Source organism: Anthonomus grandis, chromosome 5 (genome assembly GCF_022605725.1).
Source record: "Anthonomus grandis grandis chromosome 5, icAntGran1.3, whole genome shotgun sequence".
Taxonomy (NCBI): Eukaryota; Metazoa; Arthropoda; class Insecta; order Coleoptera; family Curculionidae; genus Anthonomus; species Anthonomus grandis.
This window is the reverse complement of record NC_065550.1, coordinates 517,207-534,493: the sequence shown is the minus strand read 5'-3', so window position 1 is coordinate 534,493 and position 17,287 is coordinate 517,207. Positions and strand designations below refer to the sequence as shown.

At 32.7% G+C, this 17,287-nt stretch overlaps 1 protein-coding gene across 1 annotated transcript; it reads right to left on the bottom strand.

The window, feature by feature from the left end:
* Positions 1-4,113: 4,113 nt before the first annotated feature.
* LOC126736043 (iron-sulfur cluster assembly 2 homolog, mitochondrial) lies at positions 4,114-16,948 on the bottom strand. The gene is made up of 2 exons (XM_050440242.1): positions 16,501-16,948; positions 4,114-4,377 (listed from the first exon to the last, which is right to left on the bottom strand). The coding sequence occupies exons 1-2, from the start codon at positions 16,764-16,766 to the stop codon at positions 4,200-4,202; spliced, it is 444 nt and encodes a 147-aa protein (XP_050296199.1). The 5' UTR covers positions 16,767-16,948; the 3' UTR covers positions 4,114-4,199.
* Between the last annotated feature and the right edge of the window lie 339 nt (positions 16,949-17,287).

Here is a 17,287-nt window from a genome sequence, read left to right as displayed (position 1 = left end):
GTGTCTTAGATTCTCGATAGTCGCCTGCTGTTCTTGATTGTCTCTTTAAGTTATAATAAAACTTCTAAAAATCAAGTATTAGAGTGATTTATTTGGGGCTAAGTCCAAGTTAGTTTCGAACCTTAAATATAATTCATTTCCGGAGATTATCGAGCGAAGAAAAGAAAGAAAACTGCTGCATTAACTAATATCGTTAAGGAATACGTCACTTTATTTGGCAAGGAGATGGATATTAAAGCTTTTATGAAAAAAGTGAACAATATGAAAACGCGACTGAAAAATAAAACTGACAAAAATAAAACAGGGAACAAGCCCATTTGTCTTTTGTCCTGGGAGAAAGTTATGTTAAATGCTATGGATGCGGACATAAATCCTGTACTAAGTCGGGTACCAGGTGAGAAATAGATTCAGGTCTTTATTATTACCTTGTAGGTTATCATGCATGTATATTTTTATTAGGGGCTCTTGCAATTGGCGTGGCAAGTCAACCTTCTTTACCTACTTCAAAGGATGACATTATGGTGGAAAACGATGCTCATCAGATGATTATGCCTCAAGTAGTAGCTAACAAAAAGCGATCCTACACTTCGGTTGAAGAGGTTGCTGCAAAAAAAATTCCTCCGAAGCCTACCTTTGCTTCGGGCAAACAAGAGTCTGACGAGACGAGGCAGTTAACGACAACCCAGCTTCAACGATTAGTTTTAGTTGAACAACTGAAAGTTGCTCGTCTCCAACAACAATATTACTCTGCCAAGCTAAAAAATTTAAACGATGCATCAAACGAAAAAGCCCCGCAAGAGTATGTTGTTGTTGGAGATAATGTATCATTTATAACAAAAAAAATAATTAAACATTTTTTTCCAGTTCAAACGTGTAAGTTTATTTTTAGTTTAAGTAAATACATCTTTGTTCGTTTGAAGTAAACGACATATACATAGCATTACATGAAAGTTTTAATCCTAATTATACAGCTATATTGTTATTGGTAATAAGACGAGCTAGTTCCTCTTGCCGCCTTTGTCCTTGTGCGCAAATAGCATCTACATTTTCATTCTCTATAAATGGCAAGTCCTGTTCTCTTAATTGCTTAGCTATATTGTGCAACACAGCACACGCAATTATAACTTTTGGAATACTGGTCAGTTTTAATCTGCATCCAAACTTCAGGATAGGAAATCGCCGCTTTACTTGCCCAAATGTATGCTCAATCAGAACTCGCTCTGATGTAAGCAGCCTGTTAAAGACTCTCTGATATTCCTCGTGGGGTCGGTGTAAGGAGTCATAAGATATGACATTATACCATACCCACTGTCTCCTAGAAGAATAGTGTTTCTTGTCTTTTTCATGGTTCACACACTGCATAATTTTTCCATATACGAGCATCATGGACTGATCCAGGCCAACTTGCATCTATACTACTTATAACAGAATTCTGGTCGCATGTAACCTGTACATTAATACTGGCAAAACCTTTTCGATTTATATATTCGTCTCCAAATTGGGCTGGTTTTCCATCAAGACGAATATGAGTGCAGTCGATAACTCCAATAGTTGTTGGAAAACGGAACCTGGTCAACCATTTCTCTTTGGCCTGCATAATTTGATTTTCTGTATTTGGGAACCTGATATTTTTGCCGGCTTGTTGTACAATTCGCTCTAGCACGTCATGAAATATTCTGGACACTGTGGGTTGCGAACATCCCAATTCTTCAGCTATTCCGCTCTGAAGTCCAGGGTTCGCACAATACCGCAGAAATATTTTCATTTTCTGCACAGGTGACTGGGCTGCTCCACGAGATTCGAAATCCATGCCAAGAAAGTAATTTGCCAACCACACCACATTTTCTTCCTCAAATCTAAACAACGTCTTGAAATCTGACTCACGAGGTGTACGTCTTGGTTTGTAGTATTTTCTTCTACGTAAATGCACCACATTAGCCATAACTAACACAATACTGCGACTAATCAACCAAAGATCTGATGCTGTAACCTAGATTCCTTTTTTTAGAAGCAAATCCTTTAGTTTTTAAGCAAATGCTTCTTTTTATAAATAAGAAAAAGTTAACACCTTTTACTTTGCAGAAGCGAGACCTTTTCCTTCACTTTTTTTATGCATATACTTTGAAGGAATTGCTTTATTTTTTGAAAGCAAAAGGTAAAACTTTTTTTTATAAATATGGACTATTGTCACTTCTCAAGAATCTGGAAAAGCCTGATGTGTGTGAACTGTCTCGATACTATTAGGTTAGATTATTCCAAAGCATTTGATATGATGGATCATAATATCTTGATTGCGATTTTAAAATATGGGCTTTAAGGAGGCTTCGTTTTCTTTAATTAATTCATTTTTGTCAGACAGAAAACAGCGAGTTTGCCTAGAGGGAAAAAATCAGAATTTTTAAGTGTCAAATCAGGAGTACCTCAGGGTAGTATACTTGGCCCACTTCTATATAGCATATATACCTTTAACATTGCAAATTCCTTAAAATATTGTAAATATCATCTCTATGCAGACGATACTCAAATTTATTCGTCATTTATACCTAGTTTAGCTGCAATATTAACAGAACAAATAAATAATGAGGGGAATTACTGAAATCTTCGGAAGATCATTTACTGATAATAAATCCTGGCAAATCGACAGCCATTCTATTCTGCAATGAAACTTATAAAAACCAGTTACAGAATAGGATAAAACTTAAACTAGGCAACAATATAATAGAATTTAAGGACTCAGTTAAAAATCTAGGCTTAATATTGGATTATAAATTAAAATTTAAAGAACATATTACTTTTTGTTTAAAAAAAGCATATTCGATGTTGAAACTAATTTATTCACATAGTTATTATTTATCGCAAAAAACTAAGGCTATGCTCTGTGAAACACCAATCGTTTTATCATTTTTCAACTTTGCTGATCACATATATGGGCCTTTTTTGAACAGCCTGTACATAAAAAGGGTTCAAAATTGCTGACTGAGACTCATATTTGGCATAAGGCGTTGACAAAAAATATCTCACAAATTGTCCGAAATAGGATGGCTTAATATGAGTGAACGGCGCAATTTACATTCAGCAGTATTTTTTTATAAAATGATTAAATTTCAATGTCCTCCATATCTCCACCACCAAATTAAATATCGCACCGATGTTCATAACATCAATATCCGAAAATTAAACCTTTTAACTATTCCACCTCATAAAACTGAAACATTTAAGAAATCATTTACCTATCAAATTGCTTCTGTAATTAATAAATACAAAATAATGGACTTTTCTTTATCGATACCAGTCTTCAAAAGAAAGTTTAAAGCCAAATTGGTTGAAGAGCATTAATTTGCACATCATCTCACTATGATATCTCATTTCTATCTGATCTTACTTTTCTTTTGTTTTATTTTAATTAATCTCTCTCCTTCTCTCTTCTCTTTAATTTCTTTTGTAATTTGTAAACTGAAAACTATATTGTTTTTTTTTCGTTGCTCACTGTTTTGCGGCCATGTATTTTTTTAAAATAATTTTCCTTTGCTCTAGCAGCTGCCTCTTTTTGGAGGTAAGCTGATGTAGCTTTTTATTCCGAATAGTTCATAGTTTTATGTTTTTATTTATAAGCATGTATATTTGGGAATATAATTATTATTATTATGATGCGTATAAGGCGGTTGTAATTACTTCTGGTTTTTATATATTTAAATTAAGTCCCTTTGAGAAGTATGAACGGCTTTTTCAAATTACTAATTAATGTTTCTTATTGATGAGAAATACAAATATTATCGATTCGAATCATCTAATGCTGTGATTGAATACATAGTCAGTTCATATGGACACCATATAAAGAGTTATTCTTTTTAAAATAAAAGAAAAATTGCAGAGGATCGTACGTTAAACTTATTAAAAGCTTTTGATTAATATGAATTTTCGGTAATGTCAGACATCAACGATAGCATGAAAAAAAATTTAACCAAAAAATACTTTACATCATACTAGGGGTTAAGGCAACAGAGACCACACAAATATGACCTCTAAAAAAATCTTAATAATAATAATATATAAAATTCGTCTAGCCTAATGGATTTTTAGAGGCAAAGGAAGCCGAAAAAGAAAACATGCAAAATTTTAAAATTCATCTAATTTGTCTATTATATACATAATTTATACGGCTATATCTATATACATACATAATTTAATATCACATATCTTTAGTCTAGTCTTATTGCAAAAGAAGAGCCACATGAACAACCTTGTTCGGCTAAAGGATTATTAACCACTTTAAAAGATGATTTTATAAGTTCTTCTTGATAATCTATTGTTGAGCCTTTGATGTATTCTAGTGAAGTATTATCAATAACTACTTTCGCCCCGTTTTTTTCAAAAATTCTAAAAAAGAAAGATGATGTAAATTAAAATTGATATAATTAAATACAGGGTGTCCAAGATAAGAATCCTAAGCATGGGGATCTCGGTACCTGTTGGAGATACAGCTTCGGTTAAATTAGGAAAAAGTTGTGCACTTTGAAGCGTATTTACATGCCGTTGAGAAACTTCAAAAATGTCCATGGCCTGCTGAGATATTTGGAAAAAACGGAAATTTGCCAATATCGATTTTATTTTTTCCTGGCTTTATTTTAAAAGATATCAAAAAACTATTGACACTTTTGAAGTAGTACGTGATGGCGCTTTTAAATTTTATATCCGACGTTTCGTTTCCGAGAAACCACCATCAACTTTATTTTTTTATATGGCGCGAAAATAAAGTACACCCTGTCTCTGATTCCATTTTTTATTACAAATTCAACGATGTATCACATGTCACATTTTTTTTGTTAGTTAAAAGGAAAAATACAATTTTTCTTTTTTTTTAAACATATTATTAAGTAGGCTTTGGAAACAAATGCTTTAACACTTTGACGTAAATACCTTTTACCCTGTCACATATTTTTTATTAAATATTAATTGCCGTTGTTGTTACCGTGATTGTCGAGGTGTTGTTTGTTGAGTAATTATTGTTATTATTACACCGTCCAACAGCATGTATGTTGCATGGAATATTTTTATGATTCTAGGCTTATTTTTAATGCTGATATTAAATAATGTCATCAGTTTATATGTGTCAGCTCTAGTTTTTGAGTTAAAAGGAGGGAGTATTTTTTGGGAATTAAAAATACACTCAACGTACAAACATTTTTAATTACAAGAACTATACACTCAGGAATTTTCTTTTATATGATTTTCTACTAGTTTTGAATGAACTGCTACTCTGAATACTCCAGCAAAAATCGGCCAACATATGTGCATCCCAGCGACCCTGAAATCGTTCTTCCATGGTTCGAAGATCTTGGTGGAATCGTTCACCCTGTTCTTCACTCATGTCACCGAGATTTTCAGGAAAATGGTGTAAATGGCTGTGTAGGAATGCACTTTGATGCTCATGTTACATCCAAGTCGCTGGAAGTGTGACAACATCTCTTCGACGTGGGCAATGTAATCATCACCCTTCCTATTACCTAAGAAATTTTGGATAACCCAAACAAAGGAATCCCATGCATTCTTCTAATAGGTATACTTATAACTTATATACTTATAACTTGCTCTACTATCCCATAAACACCTAAAACAAGGATATTTAGTGTAGCCTCCTTGTTGTCCTAAAAGGAAGTTCACCATCTTAAGATCAACGCAAATCACCCATTTATGATTGTTATATTTGATTTTGTTCATGACCAGTGCTATTGTGGGGTATTCTTCCTTAACTTTAGTTGAATGTGCTATTGGTATGGAGCCTAGTTTATTTCCGTTGTGCAATAGTACACACTTCAAACTCCGTTTTGACGAGTCAATAAATAAACGCCAATCGATTGGTTCATATTTCTGCAAGCCCATGGCAGTCATAAAACCAGAAATATTAGTACAAAATACAAAATTATCCTCCTCAGCGAAAAAGGGAAGTAAGTCTTTTTCTCGAGTGCGGTAATAAGAAACTTTAGTTTCTTTAGTTAAAAGATTTCTCTCTTTTAATCTGGAGGCCAATAATTCAGACGAAGTTTTGGATAGTCCAAGGTCTCTAATTAAATCATCAAGTGCACTTTGATCGAATGGTTTTGGTTCAAAGAGATTTTCTGGAACAAACTCGTCATCGCTCATGCTACTCAGTTCATTCAATTCATCAGAACTTTCTGTAGATGTAGATGGTAATGGTAAAGATGTATCTTTTGAGCTCCTTACAGGCCTCACAGCTGATGTTGATGTGGGGTAAATCCATTTGGAGCGGTTCGTCTTGTTGATTCCTTTTATATTAACAACGCAAAAATAGCAGTCATCGTGATGATTTAAAGGTTCACGCCAAATCATTGGGGATTGGAATTTAAAAGAGAGTCTCTTCTTAGTGGCCCATAAACGTAATTCTAATAATCAACACAAATTTTGCACACAATATTGGGCACCCAGCACTTGTTATCTGTTTCCAAAGGAAAACCAAAACACTCTAAATACGCTCGTTTCACAAAGTCTATACAATTAATAGAATAGACAACAAACAACAAAGAATAGACATATTCAATCAAAATTTTTGAAAAACATATTCACCACAAATATAACAAAAACAATTCGGATCGTTAATGCAGACCCTTCTTAGCGAAGTCATGATGAAAATTACAATAATTTATCTAAAACGCGACTATAATAGATAAAAAACCAAAAATAAAGATAAATGAGAAGAACGTAGCTATATCTAAACAACTCGAGCTGTTAGAGTAAAACTGACGACAGATTCGAAATCAGGTGCCTCGAATTAGTAAACAACAATAAAAATATTTCAGTCAACATAAAATAACCTTCGATTTGTTGTGCAGTGTTATTTACTGTTGTCGTTATTATTGCTAAAATTGTGTTATTATCTTCAAATATGCCTGGTGGTCATTATAGTCATGAAGAGAAGTTTGACATGCTGTCGTGCTACAAAAATACTGTAAATACAGCAGGAATGTATCTTAATAAATTTCCAGATAGAAAGCGACCATGTAAATCCATTTTCTTAGAGTTGGCTCGAAATTTAAAAGAAAATGGTTCGTTTAAAAAGCCGCCTGTTTTATCTCGAAAAAAGGAATCTCTTGAAGAAACTTAAAATAATGTTTTACAATCAGTTATTGAAAACCCCGAGATATCAACCAGGCAAATTGAAAAAAAATGTAGGAGTGGCCAAATCTACAGCTCAGTTTATTTTACGTAAAAACAGACTACAAATTTAGAATTTGCCAAGGACTTAAACCTGGGGATTTCGAAGGACGTCGGCATTTTTGTAAGTGGTATACACGTGCCTGTGAAGAGGATTTTAATTTTCCATAAAAAATAATATGGTCCGACGAAAGTATGGTCACTAATAATGGTATCTTTAACCGCCGCAATAGTCATTACTGGGTCCAACAAAATCCGCGTGTTAAGAAAATATCTAGACATCAACAACGTTTTGGGTTTAATATGTGGTGTGGAATTTTAGAAACCAAAATACTAGATCCATTTATTTACCAATATTCATTAACAGCAGAACGATATCTTAATTTATTGCAAAATGATTTAGAAGAGTGCTTAGATGATTTACCTCTGGCACAAGTCAATAGCTGTTCGTTTCAACAAGACGGGGCTCCTGCACATAATTCTGGGCAAGTTCGACAGTACCTTTCGCAGCGTTTTCCTTAAAAGTGGATCGGAACCTCCAGTGAAGTGTCTTGGCCAGCGCGATCCCCGGACTTAATCCCTTTGGACTTCTTCCTTTGGGGATTTATTAAAAACCGAGTCTATCAACATTCTTTTGGAACTGAGCAGGAGTTACGAGAATGTGTGACGGCCTGTTTTTAAAGTATTACGCCAGAGATATTGCGTGATGTTTTAACTGCTACTTTAAGAAGATCATACTTATGTCTAGAAAATAACGGAAACCTGTTTGAACACCTGTTTTAAATTAAATTTATAAAATGCGTTAATTTATTTGCTTTTTTCGTTATTTTTAAAAGGTATTCATTATTTGTTGCATATCGTTAGAAAAATCATAAAACATTTGTCTATTACTGGTTACATTTTTTTATTTATAAGTAGTACAATGTACAATGCAAATCAATGCTTCATTTAGCTTCATCACTCTCTAAATAGATATTAAGAAAAATGTGACAGACTCGGTAACAGGTATTTACATACGTCAAAGCATTTGTTTCCAAAGCTTACTTAAAAAATATGCTAAAAAAAATAGAAAATTTGCATTTTTCCTTTCAACTAACAAAAAAAATGTGACATGTGATACATCGTTGAATTTGTAATAAAAAATGGAATCAGATACAGGGTTTACGTTCTTTTCGCGCCATATAAAAAAATAAAGTTGATGGTGGTTTCTCGGAAACGAAACGTCGGATATAAAATTTAAAAGCTCCATCACGTACTACTTCAAAAGTGTCAATGAAAAAGTGTCAATAGTTTTTTGATATCTTTTCAAATAAAGCCAGAAAAAAATAAAATCGATATTGGCAAATTTCCGTTTTTTCCAAATATCTCAGCAGGCCATGGAAATTTTTGAAGTTTCTCGACGGCATGTAAATACGCTTCAAAGTGCACAACTTTTTCCTAATTTAACCGAAGCTGTATCTCCAACAGGTACCGAGATCCCCATGCTTAGCATTCTTATCTTGGACACCCTGTATATGAATCAATATATAATATGTTAGATGTGCTATGATTAAAATTAATTCCACCCTATTACAAACCTATTATTTTTATTTATAATTTCTAATATTTAACGTGCTTATGTGACGTGCTAATATTTAAGGGGGTGATTTCTGGACCGATTTTAAGAAAAAAAGTTCCCATGATCATATGTCCTAGACGTTTGAACTTTTTAGATAGAGGGTGTTAAAGTTTTCAAAAAAAATCAGTTTTTTAATGATAACTTAAACAATATTGTAGACATTTTTATGAAATTCGGTACATGTATTTTACTGTTACTTTTTAAACGCGTTAAAAACATGAGTATTTCTTAAGTTGTTTAACTTTTCATACTTCTTGTAATAAATCTGATCCCTTAATTTGCTTGAAATCAATGAACAAACATTTTCACACTGCATCAGATTTTTAGGGAAGTAAAATTGAAGCTATTAATGCAAAAAGGTGTTAACTCACATTTTTTGTGAATTTGATCTTATATTGTGCAAACATATAGGTGGTAACATCCATTTCTATCAGTTAGTAAAAAGTTTTTTCAAGAGATGGCAGTAATAACCCCAAAAAAATTAAGAAGCAAATAATTTGATCATACAAGGTATTTTTTTTACAAAATTAAACGTAACAGGTATTATTTAAAACAAAATTTTAGATTCGATTCGAACAAAAAAAAATCTAGAAAAGTTAGAGCAAAACCAGAAACTTGGAAGAGAAATAAAAAAAAAATAATAAGGCTGCTCGAAAATCATATAGAGACTATAAAGGTCAGGTGCAGCCAGCTAAAGTGTCAAATGTAGGTAAGATGTTGTGTAAAGAAAATTGTCGACTAAAATGCGATTCACGTTTCACGGATGAAGACAGAAGCTTACTGTTTAACCAGTACTATGCATTACAAACTGACGAGAAAAATTTATACTTATTTAGTTTGATGAAACCCACTAAAGTAAAGAGGCCCACATTACATGCAATTCGCTCCAAATCTTATGAGTATTTATTTAAAATAAATGGAGAGTCTCGAAAGGTTTTTAAAGATGCGGTTCTATGCTTGACATTGGCAGAAAAAAATTGATTTGATTCGAAATCAAATAACAGCTGGTAAAACAACTCCAAAAAGAGATGAAAGAGGTCATCACCACAATCGGCCTAAAGCCATACCTGCAGAAACCAAAATGATTGTTCATGAACATATCATCTTTCCCAGCAGAAATGTCCCACTATTCTCGTAATAAGAACCCTTCTCGGCTGTATTTATCACCCACCTTATCAATAAATAAGATGTACAAGTTTTTACAAAGCCTACTGTGTTGAAAGAAAACTGGAGACTTGAGAACTTGTGTTAAAAGTAATGTACAGGAAAATATTTGTTGAAGATTTCAACTTGAGATTTGGTACTCCACGATCGGATACTTGCAAAGTGTGCGTGGTGAAGCAACAGATGAACATTCTGCGAAATTTAAGAAAGCCTTTGAAAAACAAAAAAAAGATCGGGAGCTGGCCAAAACTAATAACAATGTTCTATACATTACTTTTGACATGCAGAAAACTATGCCGTTGCCCAAAATTTCAACTAGCATTGCATTTGATTTGTGACAGGTATGGCTTTACAACTTGGGAGTGCACGTTATTAGCACAAACCAGACAAACGGCAGGGGGTATTTTCATCTTTGGACAGAAGACAAGGGAGGTCGTGGACCTGAGGAAGTTGGAAGTTCTCTACTAGCGTTCCTAACTAATATGGAACCACGACAAAAACATCTTGTAGCGTGGAGTGACTCAGCAGGTAGTCAAAACAAAAACTGATTTATTACATGTCTTTGGCATTACCTTATACAGCAAGGAGTTTTTGAAACAATAGAACATAAGTTTTCTGAAGTGGGCGACAGATTTATGAATTCTGATCGAGATTTTGCAGCTGTTGAAAAAGAAGTAAGAAAACATCAGAATATTTACACAGTTGATCAGTATGTAAACACCACGGTAGAGAGCAGGAAAAAAACTCCATTTCAAATCATTAGAATGGAGGATAAGTTTGTGGATATTAAACAACTGGCTAATAAATTAAAATTTGTAAATATTAAAAAACTCAGAGTGGTGAAAAAATATTGTTTAAGGATGTAAAGTAGATAAAAAATTCAGAATTTGGTAAAACAAAGTATAGATATTCCCTAAGTGAAGAAGAAAGTTGGAAAGAAGTTTCCATTCTAAAAGGCAAAGGTACTACAACTCGCCAGTCAACTTCAACTACATGTGAGCTATTATCGCCCGTTGATAAAAGTAGGCCGATAGCATCTAAATAATACGAAAATATCCAACAGCAAATGGCATACATTCCTGAGAACTTCCGGGCTTTTTACCTTGGCCTCAGAAAAGAAGACGAAGATTAACTATTTTCCTTATTTACTTTAAATTACACTTTTGTAGCTTTTTTTTGAAAAATAAATTTTTTGAACTCCTTTTTGTTTTTATTAAATTTTCAAATGTAAATATATGTTTATGCAAAAAGGTGTTAACTTACATTTTTTTCCTAATTTTTATGACTATCCTCTGACTTTCTTGAATAATAGAAGTTTGTGTGCTATAAAAAAATGTTGGCCTTATTTACTTAACACTTGTTTTTGTAAAATGAAAATTAAATTAATAGCAAAAAAGTTCCATTCAATAAACTATGACCCTAATTATTTAAAAATGTGTAATTTGTTAGTTAACACCTTCTTGCATTAATAGCTTCAATTTTAATTTTTTTAAGCGAAAACAATGCGTCGGACGAAAAAAAACCAGAGATCAAATTTGCTAAAAAGTGATTGAGAATATTGTCTAAGTTATTATAAAAAAACTGATTTTATTTTTGAAAACTTAAAACTCTGTATCTCAAAAGTTAAGACGTTTAGGACATATGTTCATAGGAACTTTTTTTCTTAAAATGGATCCAGAAATCACCCCCTTAAATATTAGCACGTCTTTAAGGAACATCCTGTATATATAGATTAAGAAAAAGAGTAATAACATCCTTGTAACGCACTTATTTAAGCTCAATTGATTTTTGCCACATATATCCATCTATATGTGCAATATGGACATGGTTCAACACAAATTCAATGTAAAGCTCTGTAGTGCACTGGTAAAGCCTTAATTTTTTAGCCTCAGCAACATGGTACAATTTCCATTTTTTTTTAATTTATATTTTTTACTGTGTGGTGATTTCTGCCGAGTGATAGTTTGGGTTGCGCATAAGGTAAGAGTCAGACAAAAAATATATAAAAAGCAAAAATTTGGAAAATATTTTATGATAATACATTGCTCAATGCATCCAATAATCCAATTGTGGCAAAAGTCCGTTGGGATTTAACTGAAAGCCCTGTAAGTATATTTCGATAAAACAGTTAACCAAAATTTAAACAAATATAACCTGGATAGCGTCAACCCTTTTTCTCATATAAAAATAATTTTCAGGTTTTACTTGTAGGTAAACCACCCAGTTACTGGATATGTTGCAGTTATTGGACATATTCATTTAAACAACCTCTGTAGTATCGGCATGTTTTGGCGCCAAATCTTATTAGTCTTTGGTACATCAACAAAGCGGAGCCTTAACTTATCGTTTTCTTTAGAAATACAGTGTAGGTAAGTTTTTTATTTTAATTGTGCAAAAGTGTGGTTATTTTGTCTAGGATATTTGTAATACCTGAGGACCTAATTAAGGTAAGAATTTAAAGGCTCATGACAGAAGGTATTATTAGTTAGGTTAGAATATAAGGGGTGTCAAATAACTGAAATGAGTAACCGTTTTTTTTCAATTATTGGACGTTTGTCCAATAACTGAATTTGGCGGTTATTTTTGGTTATTTCGCTGAAAATTCAAATCTTTAATTCCGGTTAATTTAATATAGGTTTGCCTGAAATATTCTTTTGTCGAGCAGTTATTGGACATTGTCCAATAAACGGTACTGGTCTGTCCAATAGCTACAACTTTCGTATTTAGGTATTGCTAGAATGCCTAAAAAGGGTCAATAGGATACCAGTTCTATGGACACCGCAATTAACGAGGTTAAGAATAATAAACTGGGATTAAGGGCGGCGGCTAAAAAATATGGCATTCCAAAGTCCACCTTGGAATTTAAACTCAAAAACCCTGGTCATAAGCAAACTTGCGGCCCATCACCTATATTGACCTTAAAAGAGGAACAACAACTTGTAAAGTAGGTTAAATATCTACCATCTAACCATATGAATATAGTAAATCCATACGTGATTATTCTTACAGGTGGATAGAAAAGTTAGCAAATAGAGGATTTCCAAGAAGAAAAGAAGATATTCTCAACAGTGTTCAACAGTTTCTAATCGAAAATCCACGACCAAATCCGTTTAACAATAACAGACCCGGCGACTGTTGGTTTAAGATAAATGTATTTAAAAAACATTTTTTATGCTTATTTAGGACTTTTTTTTAAATTTATTTAAGTTTTCATTGGCGGCTTTTTTAGGCTTTCTTACGGAGAAATCCGACAATCGTGCAAAGAACCAGTGAAGCAGTTAGCAACGCAAGTGCCTTTGTCTCTGAAAAAGATATAAGGAAATGGTTTAGAGAAATTCAAGATTAAATGATAAAAAATATTAATATGAATAATCCGTCCCGAATCTTTAATGGGGACGAAACAGGTTTTCAGATTTGTCCTATCACTGGAAAAGTTTTCGCTGGAAAAGGTGTTAAAAACGTGTACTTAATAGATAAAGGCACAGAAAGAAAATATTACTGTTATGTTCTGCTTTTCGGCTTCAGGAATGACAGCTCCACCAGTGATAATATATCCCTACAAAAGAATACCGGAAAAAATAGCCGTTACAGTGAATCCAAATTGGGGAATCGGGCGATCCGATAATGGATGGGCATAAGTCCCACTTAACATATGATCTAAGTATTCTCCACAATGACCTACAAATAGAAGTATTTGCCCTTTATCCTAATGCAACTCGACTAATGCAGCCTTGTGATGTTGCAGTATTTAGACCAATAAAGATGGGTTGGAAAAAAGCAGTTTTAAATTATATATAATTAAATTTTAAAGTTTTAAATAAAATCTCTTTTGCTCTCTTATTAGAAAAGGTGGTGACAGAAGCAGTCAAAACAGAGACGCTTATCAATGGTTTTAAAGCATGCGGACTCTATCCATCTAATCCGGATGCTATTGACTATTCTAAATGCTTGGGAAAGCTCCATGAAACTGTTGAGGTAAGCTTATAAGTTATTCTTACTTTACTTTTAGTTTTTTCTCATATTATTTTATTTGATATTTAGGAAACTATATCTGCTCCTGTAATGATGGATGAAGAGACTTTTAGTAATTTTGTTGGGGCTGACCTTATTACTAAATTCGAATCATATGACGCCATTCTCATCAAAGAAGGATTTACTCCAGAGTTTTTAGCCCTCCATAAGATGTGGAGTTTCTTCAGGAAACCTAATGCCAGAGAATTGTAGAAATCTTCTAATCAACACAATCCAACGAATGAACCAAATAACTTTAAAAATTACACTAAAAAAAAAGATGAATCTAGGCAGCAAAATCAAACTTTCAATGGAGAAATTGATTCGATTTTAAGTCAAGCTTCAAACAGTAAGAAAGTTCATGTAATTGCTAATGTACTTATTACAAAAGATAATGATTCAACACAAACCATTTCTCCTGACATTTGGGATAATTGCGCCTTCAAACGAACAAATAGGTACCGATTCGAAGAACAAGACACCTACCTTTTCACCAATAGGTAAATGTATTAGTGACTTCCTTAAAATTCCTGATAAGCCTGAGCACAAAAATAAGCGCCAAGTTGAACGTGTAATTTTTGCTATAACTTCACGAGCCTACCAGGAAAATTTTGAGGCTCTAAAGGCTCTCAAGTTGCAGGAAGAAAATAAAAAGATTGAAAAAAAACGTAAAAGGAAAGAAAAAGCTGCAACTAAACCTAACCTAAAAAATAAAAAAGTTTGTAAATCAACCAAATAAGATGGCGTCTGCTCGGTCTGTAAGAAACGCATAGCCAAAAGTAAACATTGGACATGTAATATTTGTCTATATAATATATATATATTTGTTTTATATAATATATAAAAAGTTTCATAACATATGTATCCCAAAAAAACATAAGGAGCATGTCCTCGATGTAGATGATAATAATAATAAGCTTTATTTCCAACAGGTTACATATACCCAGTTACAGGAAAATCAATTAAATATATAAATGTACAAATGCATGAATTGTATTAGATTCATGCAACTAAACTATAAAAGAATTGCTATATAATAAAAAAAAAAGTAGTGAACTTGAAAAAATAAATAAAAAAAAATCAACACTAAATTAGGATAAGAATCAAGAATTAATTTAAATCAAAAGACCAAAAAAAAAAAAAATGAGTAAATAAATGTATTCAAGCTAAAAACTAAATAACTAAAAACTAAATAACCTAGCCTCCCCCACCGACCATACGCATGTGATTCAAGATAAGTGCCAAATCATCATGGTGAATGTCACAAGAATCAGCAATAGTGTTAAAGTTTTGACACATAAAGTGAATAGGACTCTGGTACAGAATGTTGGACCTGGCTGTGTCCAAGTTAAAAGCTGGACACTGTCTGGATCCTGGGCGTGGTATATGAAAGCAAATCCTTTGTAAAAGGGATGGGCAGTCAATTTTATGGTTAAGTAAATTAAACAAGAATAAGATAATGATTTATTCTTATGTCATAACTGCTAGCAAGAAGAAAATGATGAAGATATTAATAGTGAGGAGAATTTTGAGGATTTAGAAACAGAACAAAATGTCTTCATTGGCGAACGAAGATTTAAGGATCTGGCGAGCCTGGCAAATATAAATTATCTAGAGGAAGAAGAAGATGAAATAGTAAAAGCTATTGACTCGGAGGAAGTAACATGTCCAACTGACATGTTGGAGAATATTTTAATTGACCAAAATCAAACAGAAAATGAGGGAATATACGAAAATAATCAATTTTATAGTGTGCAACTATAGTCGGCGATGATCTAAGTGAATTAAACGCAGACAAACAATATGATGAGGACGAGGATTAAGAAGTGGATGAACTTTTTGCTTTATATAAAAATGAATATAAACATTTTTAATAATGATTAATAATGGAATTTGCCTATATTACATGTTTGTAGACTAAAAAACTGAGTTTAACGCGTTTCTACCTAAATAAAAAATTAAAAGATTGTACCTTGCGCATCATTTTTTAATTGTCCAATAACTGCTTTCAGTGTGTCTAAAAACTAGAAATTTTGTCCAATAACTAAGATTTTTGACATGTATAAATCCAATATATTTTCGATCCAAACTAGCAATCACTCAAGTTTCTAGGTAAAAAAATATTTCTTTTGCGTAAATTCAAACTTTGTAAAATCCTTAAATGTCCAATAACTGGGTGGTTTACCCTATGTATCTCAATATGGCAACTTCTCCCTAGGTGAGTGAATAAGCAGTAAACAAAAAAAAACCAGGTATTGTTTTTTTAGGGATTTTTTGACCTGTATTTTGTTCAAAAAATACACTTCTTTAAAGCAGTGCTGATAATTTTGTGTTCTATAAAGACACTAGAAGAGGCCTATATAGAGACATTTTCTTATAGTAGTAAAATAGCAGGAAAAGTTTTGTAAACTGTTACCAAAGTTTTTTAAGATGCTGAGAATCTTTAGTGTTTTTTGTGCAAAGAATTATACACATAGGATATTTTAAGAATGTCTAAAGAATAAATGATATAATGATTAATTGAAAACTACCCTTACCTATCTTCAGGATTAACTTTAGTATCCAAATCAAAGGTGTACTGAAACCCAGAGCATCCACCGCCTTCAACACCAATTCTCAAAAAACTTTGTGGGCTGTCCTGGGTGATTTTCTTCAACCTCTCCGAACAACGATCGGTGAGAATCAATTCGGATTTTACATGTTCCAGGGGCTTCACGTTGGCCGTTATGCGACTCATTTCGCAGCATTGGGTCAGTTCTTTTGCTAAACGACTGGCTAAAATCCGAGATGTAAATGTAAACATGTTGTAACTATTACAAATAACTAATTCTCTTTATTTTGAATCGGTAAACTGTCCGAACGCCGAATCGAGTCCAAGTGCAATAATGTTTTAAATTCTACTGAAATTTAAATTGAAACTTTGCAAAACATAAGCAATTATTAATTTCATAAATATTATTCTTTTTGACAATTAAATAGAGAACGCAGCATATGCCGATGTGTGTGAAGCTAGCGTCCCATCGATATCCAACGATGACGAGAACGTTGCATATTTATTATATTATAGTCCGCGCTCCCTGTTATGTAATCAAAATAATTCCCGTATCTCCTGAAATTCCCAAAGGATTTTAATAATTTTTTGTCCAGATATTAAAAATGAAAACCTTAATCAAATTACAGTGGTCTGAAATAGGGCTCGGAATTTCTGAAATTTTTGTATTCAATTAGTCGTTTTTCGATTTGTTCGAATAGTCGAATAATTCAAATTATCGAATTATTCGAATTATTTGAATATTCGAATTATTCGATTTATTTGAATTATTT